This window comes from Nyctereutes procyonoides, unplaced genomic scaffold, assembly GCF_905146905.1.
Source record: "Nyctereutes procyonoides isolate TBG_1078 unplaced genomic scaffold, NYPRO_anot_genome, whole genome shotgun sequence".
NCBI classification, from domain to species: Eukaryota; Metazoa; Chordata; class Mammalia; order Carnivora; family Canidae; genus Nyctereutes; species Nyctereutes procyonoides.
In genome coordinates, this window is record NW_026575139.1 from 24,003,707 (window position 1) to 24,021,304 (window position 17,598).

The 17,598-nt window shown below is 47.9% G+C and overlaps 1 protein-coding gene across 1 annotated transcript in view; it reads right to left on the bottom strand.

Moving 5' to 3' along the window:
• FLVCR2 (FLVCR heme transporter 2) overlaps nucleotides 1-4,149 on the bottom strand; it is a 52,305-nt gene extending 48,156 nt beyond the window's left edge. The window contains exon 1 of the mRNA XM_055304069.1: nucleotides 3,122-4,149. Coding sequence (XP_055160044.1) covers nucleotides 3,122-3,757 — 636 coding nt within the window. The 5' untranslated portion in view covers nucleotides 3,758-4,149. The remainder of the gene's footprint in view (nucleotides 1-3,121) is intronic.
• Nucleotides 4,150-17,598: the final 13,449 nt, after the last annotated feature.

Consider the following 17,598-nt stretch of genomic DNA (forward strand, 5'->3'; position numbering starts at 1 on the left):
CGGGATAAGGGGAGACTACTGGATTTTCTTAACTCGAAAAGCCAACAGTCTCCTACTACTCTTTCTGGTTGGCACCATGCCATCAGTTGTCCAAGGGTCCTTGAGAAAATCCCTTCCCATCTCGGTGCTCCAGGCTCCTCACTGGGGCTGAAGCTGACTTGGTCTCTCCCAACTCCCACATCTCTCCCTTCCAGGGCCACCAAGCTATCACCAGACTCTAGGACAGACAGGGCTTTCTTCCAACCCTTCCACTATAGCATCATCTATATCACTCAAAACCCCACATGAATCATTTCCCTGACAGCAGTGGAACAACTGTTGCTACATGCCAGGCTGTCACCACCTGTGCAACTGGCCAGAGCCAAAGGGACGAGGCTCTGCTACCATTCAAAGACTCCTTCCCTCTCTCACCCCAGCTGAGGACTCACTGGTATCTTCTACCCAAAGACTGGAGTCCACCATCCTGTGCCTCTTGCTAGGCTCAAAGAGGGAGAATCTGCCCTCAGCAGTTTATAACCCAGTGAGTGGGGAGGCAATGCTAATGCCAGGCGCTTAAAAACAGAAGGCAGGGGCAGAGGCTCTCAGATTCTGGAGAAAACTGGTGGATACTTCATCGCCACCAACAACCAGACACAAGGGACAAAATTCCAACCTCAATCCTGCCCTCCCCCTTTAAAAAAAAATGCTTTAAAGGGGGTGCCTGGGTGGCTCAGTTGGTTAAGTGTGTGACTCTTGATCTCAGCTCAAGTCTTGACCTCAGGGTCACGAGTTCAAGCCTTGTTCTGAGCTCCATGCTGGGTGTGGAGCCTACTTTAAAAGAACAATTAATTACTTAAGGAAATAAAAAAATAATTTAAATTTTTAAATATTAATTTAAAAAATTAAAAAATACATGCTTTATCCACATGATAACTCGGTATTGGCCTATTGACATGGGCTTCTGGAGGTGGAGTTGCATTCAAATCTCCCTTCTATGATTTCGCAGCTGTATGACCCTAGGTAAGTTTGCTCCATTTATCTGCGTCTCATTTCCTTATCCATAACAACGGGGACATTTCCACCTGCCTCATAGAGTTGAAAAATTAAATAATAGATGAGAAAATGCCTTGCACATGATAAGTGTTTGATAGATATTAGCTTCCTTCCCCTTCAATTTTCCCTAAGCAATTAGGCAAAGAAGATATTAAAAATCTCATGGAGTACTGAAAATAAATCCTTTATATGTCGATCTAGGCTTTTGTTTGTTTGTTTATCAGAATGTTAGTGCCTTATAGAATTTTAAAATCTAGTACAGGAACTCTGAGAAAGCAGAGATTATCTTTGCAGCCCTAGCATAGTGCCTGGCAAAAGGGGAGGCACTAGATGAATGCTTCTTGAATGAATGAATGAATGAATGAATGACGAATTTAATGCAAGCAAGGCTGGGGCATGTGTGGAGTACCCAAGAGGCACTAGAAAAGAGAGGTCAGAATTACCAGGTACAGAGTTTTGCTGATCCATGTGGGGTTTGTAGGCCAAGAAGAATTATTCTGTGGAATAGCATTTGAAGTCTCTTTAGACAACTCTGTGGAGGCTTTTTTTTCTAAGCAGCAAAGCTCAAGGTAATAATACTATTATTATTAGTATAATACTAATACTATTTCTCCTCATTCAGCCATGCTTTATTCAGGAAGAAAGGCTAAATAAAACACATGCCAAGAACCAAACATAAGATAGTCATCTCTCAACGTGAGGAAGCAGAAACAATTCAGTTTTTCATCTTTTTTTTTTTTTTTTTTTTTTTAGGGCTAAGCCTAAAAGATCAAATTGAATAGATGGCTCCGTGATACAAATATATGCTGTCAGAGTGTTTTTAAATGTAAAATTCTTAGCATTTCCTGATCTTGGTGGGGACTGGGAAGAGGGAATTAATAAATAGTTTTATTAAATTTTAAAGATTTATCTGGTGTTAAGTTCCCTCACAGGTATATGAGGGGTCTGAAAACCTATTAGTTTATGCATTATGGTTTACAAAAAAATTTTGGATTTGGCCACCTGAGGGCTTCTCCTAGTTAGCAATCCTGCTCTCCTCAAACAAAGGGTTTGAGATTGCAGTGACTTAGTCTGTTCTGCTCCTAATAGGGAGATTTAACCATTGGGAAGTTTGAAAAGACTTACCTTTCACCTCGCAGTCTTACCCTCCTACAAGGGAAATATCTTATAAGAACAGAGGGTTACTGGTCATTTGTAAAATAAAATAAAATACATTAAATTAAAATAACAGCAACAATTGCAAGTGCTTGGGGGAAGAAATGAGACCTGGAGGCAGTGATCTAGATAGAGAAGGACCCCATAAATACCTGCTTCAAATATTTGGAGAAGGCAGAGTCATAACATGCCCAGCGTTTTGGGTCATAACCTCACTGAGATGCAAAGAATTTGAGATCATCCTTCCAAAAAGAAGGAAAGAAAAGTGATTGAAATATGAACTTCCTGTGCCTTTCCAAAAAACTTTTCTAGGCCTAGGAAATTCAGAGCAAGATTTCTACTCCATCCTGCTATCTAACCCCCAGGGAAGCAGCGTGGCCCAAAGTACTGTTCCCTCTGTCCTGGCTTCAGCTGTGTATTAAAGAAGGTAAACACAGAGCCAAACACCACCGGGCCAGCACTCCGTGATTCTATGTATAGTACAGGAGATGCTGCACTCTAGGAAAGCTGGTGGGTCAGGTTAAACATCTGTCGAATTCTGACGATACCAGAATAATCTGGTCCCCAGGGGCTGCTCCCTGAGAAAGAACAGCTTTCCTGAAACCACAGGTCTAAGCACGTGGACTGACAGGGCCAGGAAGGAGATCATGAGCCCGCGGACGTTCCAGAAGCATGCTTTCTGCAGGGGGAGGAGAAATTGTTGGTGAAAGACAAGGCCTCCTCTTTCAGCTCCCCTGCTCATCTCTTACACAGTCATCTAGTCACAATCCCCCACCCATACCCAGCCACGAAGTCACCCGGAGTCACAAACACTGCTGAAGTCAGGAAAGGCCAGGCTCACACAAGCAGGTGCCCTCAGGTCCAATCTAACACATTGAGCCTCCCAATGATATGATGCCCATTCCTCTGAACACCCGCCAACTCCTCGACCCACCTGATTGCCAAAGACAGCCATGGAGCAGGCTGTTGACACCTCATTAGCCCCGAACCAGACGGAAGCAATGCGGGAGGGCATGCCCAGGATGAACACCTGGGCCACAGAGCAGATGATCTGGCCTAGGACGGTGACTGGGAAGAGATGTGGCTTCAGGCTACCCAACTTCACCCAGGCCCCCAGGCAGTTGAGAGCAGAGCCGGTGAGGGCGATGGTGCGCAGGCCGAATTTCTCCAGCAGCCAGGCCACCGGCAGGAGCAGAGGGATGTAGGTCAGCATGTAACACATGGACAGCCAGTCGATGGCAAAGGCGCTGACCCCGTAGAAGTTCATGAAGATGTTGTTGATGGAGCCGTACTGTATCCACTGGAAGGCGTTGCACATGGAGTAGCAGCTGAAGAGCAGGACCACCACCCAGCGGCGCTTGCTCACCTTGATCACGCTAAGCTCCTCGGGGTGCGAGCTGCTGGGGTGGGCCAAGGTGCTGGGGTGCGCCGAACTGCTTGGGTGGGCCGAGACGCCGGGGTGGATGGAGACGCTGGGGTGGGCCGAGGCGCTGCGGCCCGCGGGGAGTGCAGGCTCGGGCGCCGAGGGGCCATCGTCGTACTCCTGTAGGTTGGGGTCTTCATTCACCATGACCGCAGCCTCCCCTGGAGCCCGAGACAGGTGCCGGGAGGCCTCGGGACGGCGCCTCGGCTGCGCCCTTGGGGCTGACAGCGCCGGCCCGGCCCACCCCGCAGTACACCGAGCCCCGAGCCTGCGTCAAGCCTGCACCCACCGCCCCCCACCCCCCCGCTTCAGCTCCCACTTTTCCTTGGTGTCTTCGGCCCCGACCGCTGGCCCCCAGGCCGGCCCCGGACACCCCAGCCGGCTCCCGGCTCCCGGCTCCCGGTGGCCTTGAGTCCTCGGGGGTGTGTGTGGGGGGCGGGTGCAGGCCAAGTTCAGTCCCTGGGTCCCGGAGAAAAGTTCGCGCCTGGCACGGAGCCTCTAGGTGGGACTCGGTGCTGCTCCCGGGTGGCTTTGGGGCCCCGCCCCGGGGCGCACGTGACCGCCCCGCCCCCGTCCAGCGCGGCCGCCCCCACCCTCCTGCCCCCCTGCCCTCCCGCCTCCCCGAGCCGGGCTGGGCCGGCTGCGCAGCTGTTTCGCCACAGCTTGCGGGGTGCATTCCTCCCCCACGCCCCGGGTGCCATGGGAACGGCCGGGTTAACCCCCACCCCCGCCTGCCCCTCAAATTCCCTGGCCTCTGCCCGGGGACCCCCCAACACACACACACACACACGGAAAAAAATCCCCGAGCCCCGGGAGGGAACCGCCCCGAGACGGGCTCCTGCCGCGGGCCCCATCCCCCAGCGCCGGCCCCGCCGCCCCGCGCCTCCTAAGTGCTCTCGGGGAATCCAGGCGGGATCCCCGGCTCTTTACCAATTGGATCCTTGCCGGACTTTCGGTACGAAGAGACGCGTGGGATTCCTCGGCCGTCGCGCTCCCCGGGGCAAACGGGAGTCGCAGGAAAGTCGTTTTCCTCGTTGCTGTGCCCGCGAACCTGGTCTCGTCTTAGGGAGCTCGGATTCGAACCCGGGACGTAGGCGTCTCCTTGCCGGGCGGCCCCGGACGGCCCCGGACCGCCTGCTAGGCCAGCACCTGCGGGGCGGGCAGACCCGACTCTTGAGAGCTAGGGGCGTTCAGGGATGAAGTACCCAGCCGGGCGCCGGCTCTGGACGAGGTCTGCAAACAGCCCTGGGCTGCCACCTGTTGACCGAGCCCATTACAGAGGCGACTCCTCAAATCATCGCCTCCAGAAAGTCAGGCCTGCAGGGCAGAAGTGCCTGTTCGCAGTGTCCATTTCAGCCCCCGGAGGGAGAAGAGCCTGGATTCTCCCTGGGTTCCAACAACCAGCCTAGCAACTCCTACGTGCGTGATGTAAATTAAGATACTCCACCTCTCTGTGCCTCAGTTTCTTCATCCGTAAAAGAGGGGTGATGAAATCACGGTACCCACCTCAGACTGTTGTTTTGAGGCTTGAACGATACAAGACATGAGAGTACTTTGAGAATTCCTGGCAGACCGTTAAGCGTTCCCCTGAGTGTTGGCTATCCTAACAATCCAAAGGCTAACGCGTGTTGTATCATGCCACGCATGTTTACCACATTATGCTATTAAAGCATCACAAGAACTCTATGATGTAGTTACCACTGCATGCCTGCATTTAAGATCGGAAGGCTGAGGTTCAATTTTTTTATTTTTTTTTATTTATTTATGATAGAGAGAGAGAGAGAGAGAGAGAGAGGCAGAGACAGGCAGAGGGAGAAGCAGGCTCCATGCACCGGGAGCCCGACGTGGGATTCGATCCCGGGTCCCCAGGATCGCACCCTGGGCCAAAGGCAGGCGCCAAACCGCTGCGCCACCCAGGGATCCCAAGGCTGAGGTTCAAAAAGTGAAGTGACTTCTTAAGATCCCAGCTGGCTTGCAGAGCCATAGTTTCCCAAGCAAGTCTGTATTCATTCAAGCTACAGACTCACGGCACAAATGCAGGCTGGGGACAGCAGTGTGGGCATCCCCCTGGGAGCTTGTTACAAGGGCAGACGCCCAGCCCACCCCAGACCTCCTGAAATAGAGGCTACATTTTAGAAGATCTGCAGGTGATTTGTTTGTTTGCACATTAAAGTATGAGAGCCCCTGGGTGCCACTGCTTTCCTTTTCTTTTCTTTTTAAATTTTCAGACACAAAAGGAATTTAAAGCTCTAGGCAGTGGTTCTCAACTTGGCTTGAACATTAGAATCACATGGAGAACTCAACATTGCCTGTGCCTCAGCTGCAACCCAAATCAGGTTCTTAAAGAGTGGCCCCCTGGCGTGTACAGGTTTAAAGCTCCACAAGGTGATCTCAGCAGGTAGCCAAGTCTGAGCACCCCTGATGGGGCCAAAGCCACTGGTTCCCGGGAGGCGGAACACTGTTTGGAGGCACCCACTTTTTGGCAAAAATTATGGGGTCTTGGATTATAATGGAATGTTTGAAGAGAAAGCTCATACCCACAAAGAATCTCCATGCTAATTTAACATTGCCTGTTCTCAAAATTCCAGCAGTGTTCCCTATCATTCTCCAAGGAGCACAATTTCCATTCTCTTGGAAGGCCTTCCAAGACCTCTCACTGCTTCTTATTCCTCGATCATCATGGACCTCTCTCCAAATTCTTCCCAGGGTGTTCTTTTAAAAGAAAGAAAGAAACAAAGAAATTAATTTATTAATTTTTTTAAAGTAATCTCTACACCCAAGGTGGGACTTGAATTCACAACAACCCCAAGATTAAGAGTCAGACACTCTATTGACTGAGCCTGCCAGGTACTCCTTTACAATATATTCTTAACTTCGCCTGACAGATATGGAAACTGAGGCCCAGAGAGTTAGAGCCTGTAACTCAGACCCCCACAACTACTTAGCATCAAAGCAAGCAACAGTACAGTTCTGTGAGTTCCCCTCCATGCAGCACACCTCCTCTCCCCACCATGTGCTCCTGTGGGGTAACGGATGCTTCAGTTTGGTGACAAATCCTAAGTGTCTAACCTGCCGTTCTAGTGATATTTGGGGTTGCATTTTGTGGTACAGTGAGTCAGATTAAATGTGAGGTGCGGATATCTTCTACTAACCTCTTTATCCTTCAGTTTCTGATTTATAAAGATTCAAAAATACCTGCATATTGGTTTTGGTAATAATATTCTGGTGGCTGGGGATCCCTGGGTGGCTCAGCAGTTTGGAGCCTGCCTTTGGCCCAGGGCATGATCCTGGAGACCCAGGATCAAGTCCCACGTCAGGCTCCCTGCATGGAGCCTGCGTCTCCCTCTGCCTGTGTCTCTGCCTCTCTCTATGTGTGTGTGTCTCTCATGAATAAATAAATAAAATATTTTAAAAAATATTCTGGTGGCCACACAAGAATTCTGTCTCTTGGCTGGTTCCCACCAGGGGTGGACAGCTATATAAATGTTGGGTAGTTATTACATAGAAACCCTCTGTGTTCACCCATTGAAAAAACAAGTACTGAGCAGCTTCTATGTATTACATCCATCTATTGATCAATAGATACGTTCTATCAATAGGTACACCTCGAAGGGGAATGTGAAATCCATTTTAGAGATTGCTTCCTGAAAGGGGGCCCTGATTCCTTGTTCTATCTCAGCTGATGTCCCAGGGAGCTTGAGGGACCCTCTGGTATTGAACTCAAAGTCTCCTGGCCTTCAGCAGAATAGTAGCAAAGTCTGCCCTCTAGAGGCTAACAGCTACTCCCGACAATAAAAGTGGGGACTTGAAGTCAAGGCATCCCAACTGATAAGCAGGGCGCAGGTATGCGAGGCATGGAATTTGTTGCGTGCACAGGAAGGCTAAGTTGCTAATGAATGAATCAGATCGAGATTCTGGATTAGTCTCTCTTAAAAAAATACTGGCTATCGGAATTTGTGGAAATGTTGCTCTTACAAATCTTATATGCGTAATAGTGCATCCTCACCAATATCCTGTTTTTCCCTTATTTCCCACACTCCCATGCATTTCTAGGTCCTTAAGGAACGTTTGATGAGATAATCTATACAGCACATGCTCTCAATACTTGTTGGTGGAATAGAATGGAATTACACATTACCATGAAGTTTGAGAAAACAGGGGGAAAGAGGAGCTCGGAGAGGTTTTCAGAGATTAACAGGTTTCGTAAGACGCTTTCCAAAAAAGCAGGCATAGAATGTCATCAGAGTTATCATCAAATCTGGAAACAGGAAGTCAGGGGACTGAAGCCTTTGACACTCCAGACTCCACCCTGGAACTTCAGGGAAGCCTCTTCTGCCAAGCGGTGTCCTCCAAAGCAGGGCCAGCGCGTCACCTCAGAAAAGTGGGTGCATGGTCAGAGGCCCCATTACCCACACCCTAGTTTTGCCTGACCCTTCCTTGACCTTCTTACTGCTGCCGGTGACTTTGACACTTGCAGATTCTGTGGGGATCTAATCCCCTTACGTCTCCTACTTACGATGAAACTTCCGTCGCGTCATCCAAAGATCATGCCCAGGTCCGCTTCTCCTCTGGGGTTCTGTCAATGAATAGCTCCGCCAGCAACCAGCCAGCCAGAGAAGGACCTGGAGAACCACCCAGAACCCTCTGTTCCCTGACTCTCAGTGTCCGCTGGCTGCTTATCTCCCCCCGGTCTTCCCTTTCCTCCTTTCTCTTTGGCACCACCTTAGTTCAGCTTATCGTGGCTCCTCACCTCGATCCTGTGGCCCCTTCCTTGTTGGTCTGACCCTTCCAGTGCAGCACTGCACCACTTCGCTTTGGGCCTCTCCCCTGCCTGGGGTCCTCCAGCAGCCACCCCTCGGTTGCAGAGGCTCCCCGCTCCTTTGTGATGCTGCTCTGGCCCCATCTCCTACCACCACCCACTCCACCTTGCACTCCAAGGCAGGTGGAACCACCTGCAGCTCCCCCAAGCATTATGAACACATCGTGCCTGCACACGCCAGCCTTCACAATGCAGGGCAAGTGTCACCTCCTCCAGGAAGGCTTTCCCAGTGCCCGAAGCATGATTCAGAGGCTTCCTTCACACCCGTACCCTTCATACGCACACTTTTATGGGAGCTCCTGTCACACCCGACCACACATGTTTATTTAGTTCTTTAAGTCATCCACTTGCCTTGAGTTTCTCAAGTTATCATGCCCTAGTCATAGTCAATGCCAATCTCTAGCTTGCTGTCTGGCCCAGACAAAGGAAATGAAGGCGTGATTGAACTGCCTTCTGCGATGCAACCCCTAGACGAGGTCTACCTCCAGATGGCCTCAAAATGAATGAAAATGTGTCCAGCTTGTCCTGAATGCTCATGCCTCCTTTGCTTGTCTTTTTTTTTTCCTTAGAACTCCCACAGAGCCCATAGAGTGGGACAGCCAGGAGGTCAGTCCTGTGGTGTGGGATTCTGGATTCCTTCCTCATAAGGGTCCTCTGGGTTCACAGAGTCTCCTTGATGGGAATGCGATCAGAGCCTGCTAACACTGAGAGACCCATTCTCCTTAGAAGAGAGGACAGAATGAAAGCTTCCTGCCTGGGGCACCTGGGTGGCTCAGTGGGTTAAGTATCTGCCTTCGGCTCAGGTCATGATCACTGGGTCCTAGAATCAAGCCCTCCCTTGGGCTTGCTGCTCCACCAGGAGTCTGCTTCTCCCTCTCCCTCTGCCCTTGCTCCTGTTTGTGCTCTCTCTCTCTCTCTTTCTATCACATAAATAAAATCTTTAGAAAGAAAGAAAGAAAAGAAAAGAAAAAAAGAAAGAAAGAAGAAAAGAAAAGAAAAAAGAAAAAGAAAAAGAAATAGAAAAAGAAAACCTCCTACCTGGACATGTTAGAGGCCAGCCTCTGTCCTGGACACATGGTTTAAAGTGAATGTCTCAGTTCACTGGGAATACATGGCTGTATCTTGAAAGGCCTCAAAAGGTATTGGTCATTCTCTTAAATAAAAGGCCTGTGGACTTGGGTGACATTGTATTTCCTCCACTGTTCATGTTTTGGTGTGTCCATCGCATTGTTCTTCGCACCCTTAGTTCTCTATAGATTTTAAATATTTCTTAATAATTAGAAAACCAAGTTCCTCCATAAACACGAGAAAGCCCTAACTAAACATGAGTCAAAGAGGAAGGAGATATTAAAATTTTTTTTTGCATATTCTATAGAAAGCCCAGAGGTGTGAGGCTTTCTTTGCATAATGAGACAGAGGAAGTGTGGTAGCAGTGAGATTTGTTGATTACCAGGGCAACAGTTAAAGGTACCTGGGGTGACAAAGAAGAGGGGTGCTGACCAGGCAGGGTTATGTGATGTTGAAACCATAGTGTTAGAGAAAGGATTGATAGAATCATCTGGTTAAGCCCCTCAGCTAATAGGGACAATACTCAGGCCCAGGGAGTTCTTTTAACAGAGTCCTTAGTTCATTCACACCTTTGTCTCCTGCAGGCCAAGCACTGGGTGTCAGGGAAACCAAACACAACAGAGACAGCAGTCTTACCCTCTGAGAGTCCACAGACTAATGGTGAGGCAGATTGGTGAGCAAGTCATTGTAGGGTGGCTCAGTAACTGCACGGTGAGGGTCCCTGCCGGCTCATGGATGGACAAAGCAGGAAGCTAGACAGGGTTTCTCAGGGAGATGTTTGAACGGGACCTTGAGGAACAGGTAAGACTCAGTCAGGACCTGTGGCCAGTGTTGGGGATCCTCTGGTGAGTAAAATGGTCCTTTCCTGCCCCCTTGGAGCTAATAGTTTAGTTGGGAGGACAACCACCCATCAAACTGTCACATGCATAAGTAAAATTGTTACAGGTGCTCTGAGGGTTATTTGTAAGAATTTATAAAGAAGGACAGACAAGCTAGATCCCAAGCCAGCTCTTAAGAAAGAGTGAAAACTAAAAGAAAACAAACAACAAAACTAAAAAAAAAAAAAAGAAAGAAAGAAAGAGAAAACGAACTAGGTGAAAGAGAGAGGAAGGGCATTCTAGGCAAAGCAAACAGTATGTGCAAAGGCCCTGAGGCAGGAAGGAGCTGAACATCAGTGTGACTGGGGCAGAGTGAAGGTGAGGGCAACCCAAGAGAGAGGCAGCAGCTAGATGGTGCAGGCACCATTGAGGGATTTTTACTTTGTCCTAAGAGCAAAGGGGAGACATCAAGAGGTCTTAAGCAGATGAAGGGACATTATCAAAGTTGTCAATTGGAGAGTGCTGGCTGCTCTGGCTGCTTTGGGGAGAACCCAGTTGGGGTGGGGGGTGAGCATGGGGACAGAGGGACCTCTCAGGAGGTGTTGTGCTCACCCAGGTGAGAAGGGAGTTTGGAGACTCAGAGTGGCAGCAGTGAGAGGATGGGGAGGAGCTGCGGGCACAGGTGAGAGGCAGTGGTGGTGGGACTGGATGGCGGGAGGAATCAGGATAATGTCCTCTGGAGGGAGGGTAACAACTTCCCAGTAAACCTTGCAGAGCGAGAAGCAGAATGATATCATCACTACTGCCTCCGGTTGCTCTGTCCTTCCTCCTTTGCTGGGCCCCCACCCCTTCCTACAGCAACCTCAGCCACTGCAAGATCGAAAGGCCGGAGAAGCTGCTTTAAATTCTGAGTATAAGTTTCCATGAAAACCCAGCAATCAAATTTTAAGGAAAGCAAGGAATCCTGAATTCATCCTCTCCTCTTTCACTCTTTGGCATCATGCCTCCTCAGGACATCAGGGCAGGACACTTGGCTCAAGTTTACCTCACTTCTATGAATAAACAGAAAACTTAGAAAGAAACAAGTCCAAAATGAAACCCTTTAAGTATTTATGGATTCCCTTTAAGTTTTCCAGAGTAATAGTTGTGTGAAGTCCCTGCTGGTGATGCCATCAACTGCCCTGAGCTCTAAGGAGTCTTGAAAGTGCTTCTCCAAACAGGGCAACCGAGAGTGCTTAACTGTATCCAAGTTTTTTCAATAACCTTTTTTTTTAATTGTTGCATTGATTGTTATGCTGGTGCCCGATTTGAACCAGCTTAAGCTGGAAAATAATGTTTCGAGAACACTGGAGGTGCTCCCAGACTTTACCTGTGTAGGAGCTGACCACTCAAGTGGCAGAAAGGGCTGAGTGTGGCTGAAGCCTTGGAAGCTGCCAGAGGCCGATGTGCTCACGGCTCCTTCCTTCTCAATTCCTGCCTGTGTCTCAGTGCATTTGGGTGGTTATAACAAAAATAGCTTGTAAATGCCAGAAATTTACTTCTCACAGTTCTAAAGGCTGATAGATCCCATAATCCGGGGCTGGCAAATGTGGCATCTGGTGGGGGCCCCCACCCTGGTTCTCAGACAGCATCTTCTTGCTGTGACCTCATATGGTGGAAGAGGTGAGGAGCACTCTGGGGTCTCTTTTGTAAGGACACTGAAGCCATTCATGAGGGCACCCTCCTGACCTAGCCACCTCCTAAAGGCCCCCCCTGCTGATAACATCACACTGGAGGTTATGTTTCGAATGTGAAACTGGGGGTACACACACAGTCCATAGCATCTTCAAGGTCAGCTTTCTTTTTCCCTCTTCCTAAATATTAGTTTTCTTGGGGATCCCTGGGTGGCTCAGCGGTTTAGCGCCTGCCTTTGGCCCAGGGTGCGATCCTAGAGTCCTGGGATCGAGTCCCGCGCCGGGGTCCCGGCGTGGAGCCTGCTTCTTCCTCCTCCTGTGTCTCTGCCTCTCTCTCTCTCTCTCTCTCTCTCTCTCTCTCTCTCTATCATGAATAAATAAATAAATCTTAAAAAAAAGATTAGTTTTCTCCACATTGGAGTTTCACCTCTTAACAACCTCAGCTTCCTGAGAGACACTGCCCTGCTTTTCTGTCCTAAATACAAATGCCCAGATGCCCATTCCTTGACCCACCGACCATAACCATAGGGGCAGCTCCCAAGGGGGCTATATATTGCAATGGAAGAGAAACAGTTTCCAGAAAGAGAGCGGCAATTAACCAAACAGATAAAGTGATCAGTGCCAGAAAGCCTACTGAATAGGAGAAGATTCTTACAAAAGACATATCCTATAAAAGGTTAGTAGCCAAAATACACAAAAAAAATACCACTCAACACCCAAAACACAAGTAATCCAATTAAAAAGTAGGCAGAAGACACAGACATTTTTTCTGAAGAAGACAAACAAATGACCAACAGACACATGAAAAGATGTTCAACATCACTCACCAGGGAAATGCAAACCGAAAACCACAATGAGATATCACCTCACACCTGTCAGCATGGCTAACGTCAAAAGCAAAAGAAACAACAGGGGTTGGTAACGATGTGGAGAAAAGGGAGCCCTTGTGCACTGTTGGTGGGAATGCAAACTGGTTCAGCCACTCTGAAAAATGGTATGGAAGCTTTTCAAAAAATTAAAAATAAAATGATCATATCATTCACTAATTCGACTACTGCATATTTGCGCAAAGCATATGAAAACACTGAATTGAAAAGATGCACGCACCCTGTGTTTACTGCAGCACAATAGCCAAATTATGGAAGCAACCCAAGTGTCCATCAATAGACGAATAAAGAGGTGCCATATATATATATATATATATATATATATATATATATATATATATATATATATAATGGAATATTACTCAGCCATAGAAAGAATGAAGTCTTGCCATTTGCAACAATATGGATGGATCTAGAGGATATAATGCTAGGTGAAATAAGTCAGTCAAAGAAAAAAAACAAGTACCATGATTTCACTCATATGCAGAATTTAAGAAACAAAACAAATGAACAAAGGAAAAAAGATACTAACAAAAAAACCCCAGACTCTTAGCTATAGAGAACAAACTAATGGTTACCAGAGGGGAGGTGGGTGGGAGGATGGGTGAGATAGGTAAAGGGGATTAAAATACACTTACCGTGATGAGCACTGAGTAATGTACAGAGTTGTTGAATTACTATATTGTACACCTGAAACTAATCTAATGCCATATATTAACTGTACTAGAATTTTTTAAAAAATGGCTAGTGGCTCTAACTCATAGGCACAGAGAATCACATATCTTTAGAAGTGAGGTACCTAGTTCCCTACACCCTTGGTGCTTGGAAGGATCCCTATTTTTTTTTTAGGATCCCTATTTTCTTAATAAGGACCCCATCATGTTTGCCAGAGAAATGATCTGGGAGCACAGTGGCATTCAAGGGTTGGCTGTGCCCGTTTAATTTCTTGTGCACAGTAGTCTGTGTGATTCTGTAGAACACTCTAGAACCCAAATACAGCTTTGTGCAGTTGGTATTTTCTTGCAGTTACAGATCTCTGTGTGACAAGGTACCTTTCTGTCTTCCCCACCTTATTCCTCATTCTTCGACCTTCTCCCTAGTCCACCAAGCTCTCAAGAACTCTTTTGTCTGCCCAGCAGGAGGGCACATGTCCGGCGTTCTGGCCCTGGGTGCCACTCCTGGGCTCCGTGTTCCAGTGTTTGTGCACTGATTCCAGATGGCAGGTGAGCAAACACAAGGGCTGCTGCCCAGCACAGACAACACACTCACTGTCCCGTCCCAGGAGGACAGCCTGACCTTACAGCCCCCCAGGCTCTAGGTCCCCAGGCCACTGCCTCCTTTCCCCCTCTCCCCATGAGACTCCCAGAGGCTGGCAGCCTTTCCTCCTCCTATTTTCTACTCCCCTCAGCTTACCCCTTGGGACCTGACTCCCATGCCCAGCCCCCTCCCACCTTTGCTGCGGGGGGTGGGGGGCATTGGGAACAGCTCTCCCTCTGGGGCTGGATCCATCTGGCTGCTCACACTTTTCCTTTTGGTCTCCCTGATTTGCTAGTTTCCTTTTTAGATATGTGTATCCAAGTAATAGGAGTGAATTGATTTAGAAAATGAGGTCATTAGTCGTGCAGATGGTTCATGGATGCTACAGAAATGGCGGTGGTGGCTTGTGGGTAACTCAAGTTTGGGAAATATTGAGTTAGATGAACGGGTACAAACTCTAATCGAAAACAGCTACCAGACTCACGCAATGACAACGGCCATGTGTCACCTAATTATATCTGTTGGCATGGCCTCGTTCTGTCTGCAAATCAGGTAACCACAATACAAAACTACTGACACAACCTGTTTCCATCCCCACAGCCTTTGTGACACAATGGGCCAGGACTCAGTCTCCCCTCTGTGCCTGGACCCAAGTACCCTCACGGAGCTTGTTACCTTCTGTATCCCAGACACTCACTCATTCTGGATGCTAACACATCCCTCTCATCTCCATGGCTATCAAAAGAATGTTTTTGGCCAGCGTGTTGAGGTTCAGGAGATCAGAAGAAATCCGTGGGCTCTTGATATGGAGTATTCCCTTTTTTTCTCTTTGAAAAAAAGAGAAAAAGTGAGAGATTGGGAGGAAGCAGGGGATGAATGGTGGCTTGGGGATGGGGCTCTCCATTCACTCTCATGTATTCATTCAACAAACGTTGTTGAGTCTTGATTACATGTCCGGCACTGCTATGAGTACAGGAGATACAATGGTGAACACACTACAAGTTCCTACACCTTTGAAAGTTTAGAATCCCAAGGAGAAAGTGGCAATATCATGAAAGATAGCAAGATAGAGAGTGAGGTGGTGGTTAGAGGAGGCCTCTCTAAGGTGACATTTAAGCATAAGTAAGGAAACAAGCCACATGGATATCTTGAGCTAAGAGTGCCCCAGGCACAGAAATAGCAAGTGGAAAGGCCCTGAGATAGGAACACACTTGCTATGTTCAGGGCAGAGCAGCTGCAGTAGGGAGAGTGTGAGGGGAAGAGGTCAGATAGGCAGATGGGGGCCAGATCCAGTGGGGTCTGGTGGGCTTTGGTGAGGGCTTGAGCTTCCATTGAGGTGAGAAGCTCCAGGAAGGTTTTAAGCAGAGGCGTGATGGGGAGTGACTTGTATTGCAAAAGGATCACTCTGACTGCCACGTGGGGAGCTGACAGGGGAGTGAGGGGGAACAGTTAGGAGACTTCAGTGGGGGATGAAGGAGAGGAACAGAAGTATCTGCTCTGAGGTGTGAAGGATGGATGTGCTGACAGGTGGGGTGGTTAGGCCATGTTCCCAACTGTGAAAAATGGGAGCTCCCTCTCTGGAAATGTAACTCAGCACCAGTACTTCTGGAGGCAATAGTTAGGAGGAGGTACAGTCATCTCTTCAGTATTTGGACATCTCAAGCCAAGAGATGGCAGCTCAGTATCATCTCAGACCACACTGGGCATGTGCTGTTCCCACCACTTAGAACACATTTCTTCTCCCTCTTCATCCACTTGATATTATTTTCTGCTCAGCATTCAGTTGAAATCTCACTTCCTTAGACTCCCCAGACCTCTTGTCCTCCAAGGAATAGGTCAGGTCCTTGGTGTATGCTTTCCTAGTACGTATCAGCATTGTCATTCATTAATTAGTATCATTAGTTCTTCTGTCTCTGCGTCCCCCACCAGACTGTAGACTCTGTGCAGGCAGGGACGTGGGTCTGCTGTATTCACCTCTCTATCCTTAGTCCCTACCTATCTGCCTGACATGGGTGCTCAATATATTCTTGTTGAATGAATGGATCAATAAGTGAATGGAGAATAGAGCAAGTGCCAAAGATACAGCTGGGAGGAGAGCTGGTTCTCAAAGGAGAGATGCAAATAGGAACAGGGCTTGTGTCAGCTCAGAAATCAAAGGACTCACAGGCACTTAGCGTGGAAAGCACGAGGACTCCGTCCTGGACTTGCAGACAGACTCAGCCTTGTAGATATGCCTACACGTGTGGTTAGACATGCATGTGCATGCGCACGCACACATATACACACACACCAGCAGTAACAGCAGTAGCTCCTGTTATGAAGGGTAAAGATAGGTTAATAACAAAAAATCTCTACTCACGACATTTACTGAAGTTGGAGCAGAAACTAAGACTAGGGAAGGCTCAGTGGTTGAGTGTCTGCCTTCCACTCAGGTCAAGATCGCAGGGTCCTGGGATCGTATCCCTCATCAGGCTCCTCACAGGGAGCCTGCTTCTCCCTCTGCCTGTGTCTCTGCCTCTCTGTGTGTGTCTCTCAAGAATAAATAAATAAATAAAATCTTTAAAAAAAAAAGAAACCAAGACTAATATTTTGATGGCCACATTTGTTCTTGAGGCAAATGATGCAATCAAGTCTCATTTGAAACCAGATCAATATTGATAGGAATTATGACACAATCAATTTGGTTTCAATGCTTCTAGCTCCAAGCCTCCAAGTTCCCTTCCACATCCCTTCTTCCAATCTCTAGCATTCTTATGCCCCCTCTACCTTCAGAGAATCAAAGACCTTTAGAGAAACAGTGGGCAAAAACTCTACATCTACAGGGTAAATGGCTGATAAGGCAAAGTCTTACTCTTATCAAGAGCATTTGCACTTTGGTTGCAATGAATACCTTAAGCCACTGCAACAAAGTTTGGGGTTCTTATACTCCTGTGATTTTGTTCCATGGACAGCCAGCTGTCTCACAAACACTGTTCTAATCTTTTATTCACTGCCCTTTGAAGGCATCGTGCATGGTGGTTATCTTAGCACAAGCGAGTGCGTTTTGTCCAAGGGACATTTTTATATATCACTTTCAAAAACCACTATGGTTCCAACCATTAAAATTCACCAAGTAATGAACCTTACATACATCCTCATTCCATCCTCATCCTTCCTTCTTACCACAGATGACACACTGTATCAGAGTGGCCCAATCAGAATGGCCTTTGTGTCAAACATTCTGCTTCATGTCAAGTAGGTTTACTTCTTGCAGCTATGAAGACCTCCTGGCTCACTAAATTGTAACAACTGATGAGAACTTCTGACTTCCAATTCAATGCTGCATGCCACGAACCACCCTGTCTCCTGGCAGCTGTGTTTCTTCAGTTTTGGGTGCATGGTGTGTTGATCCATGAAAGGTTTTCACCTTGGGATCTATGAATGGATTCCAGGAGTCTATAATCCCTGAAATAATATCTTCCAAATT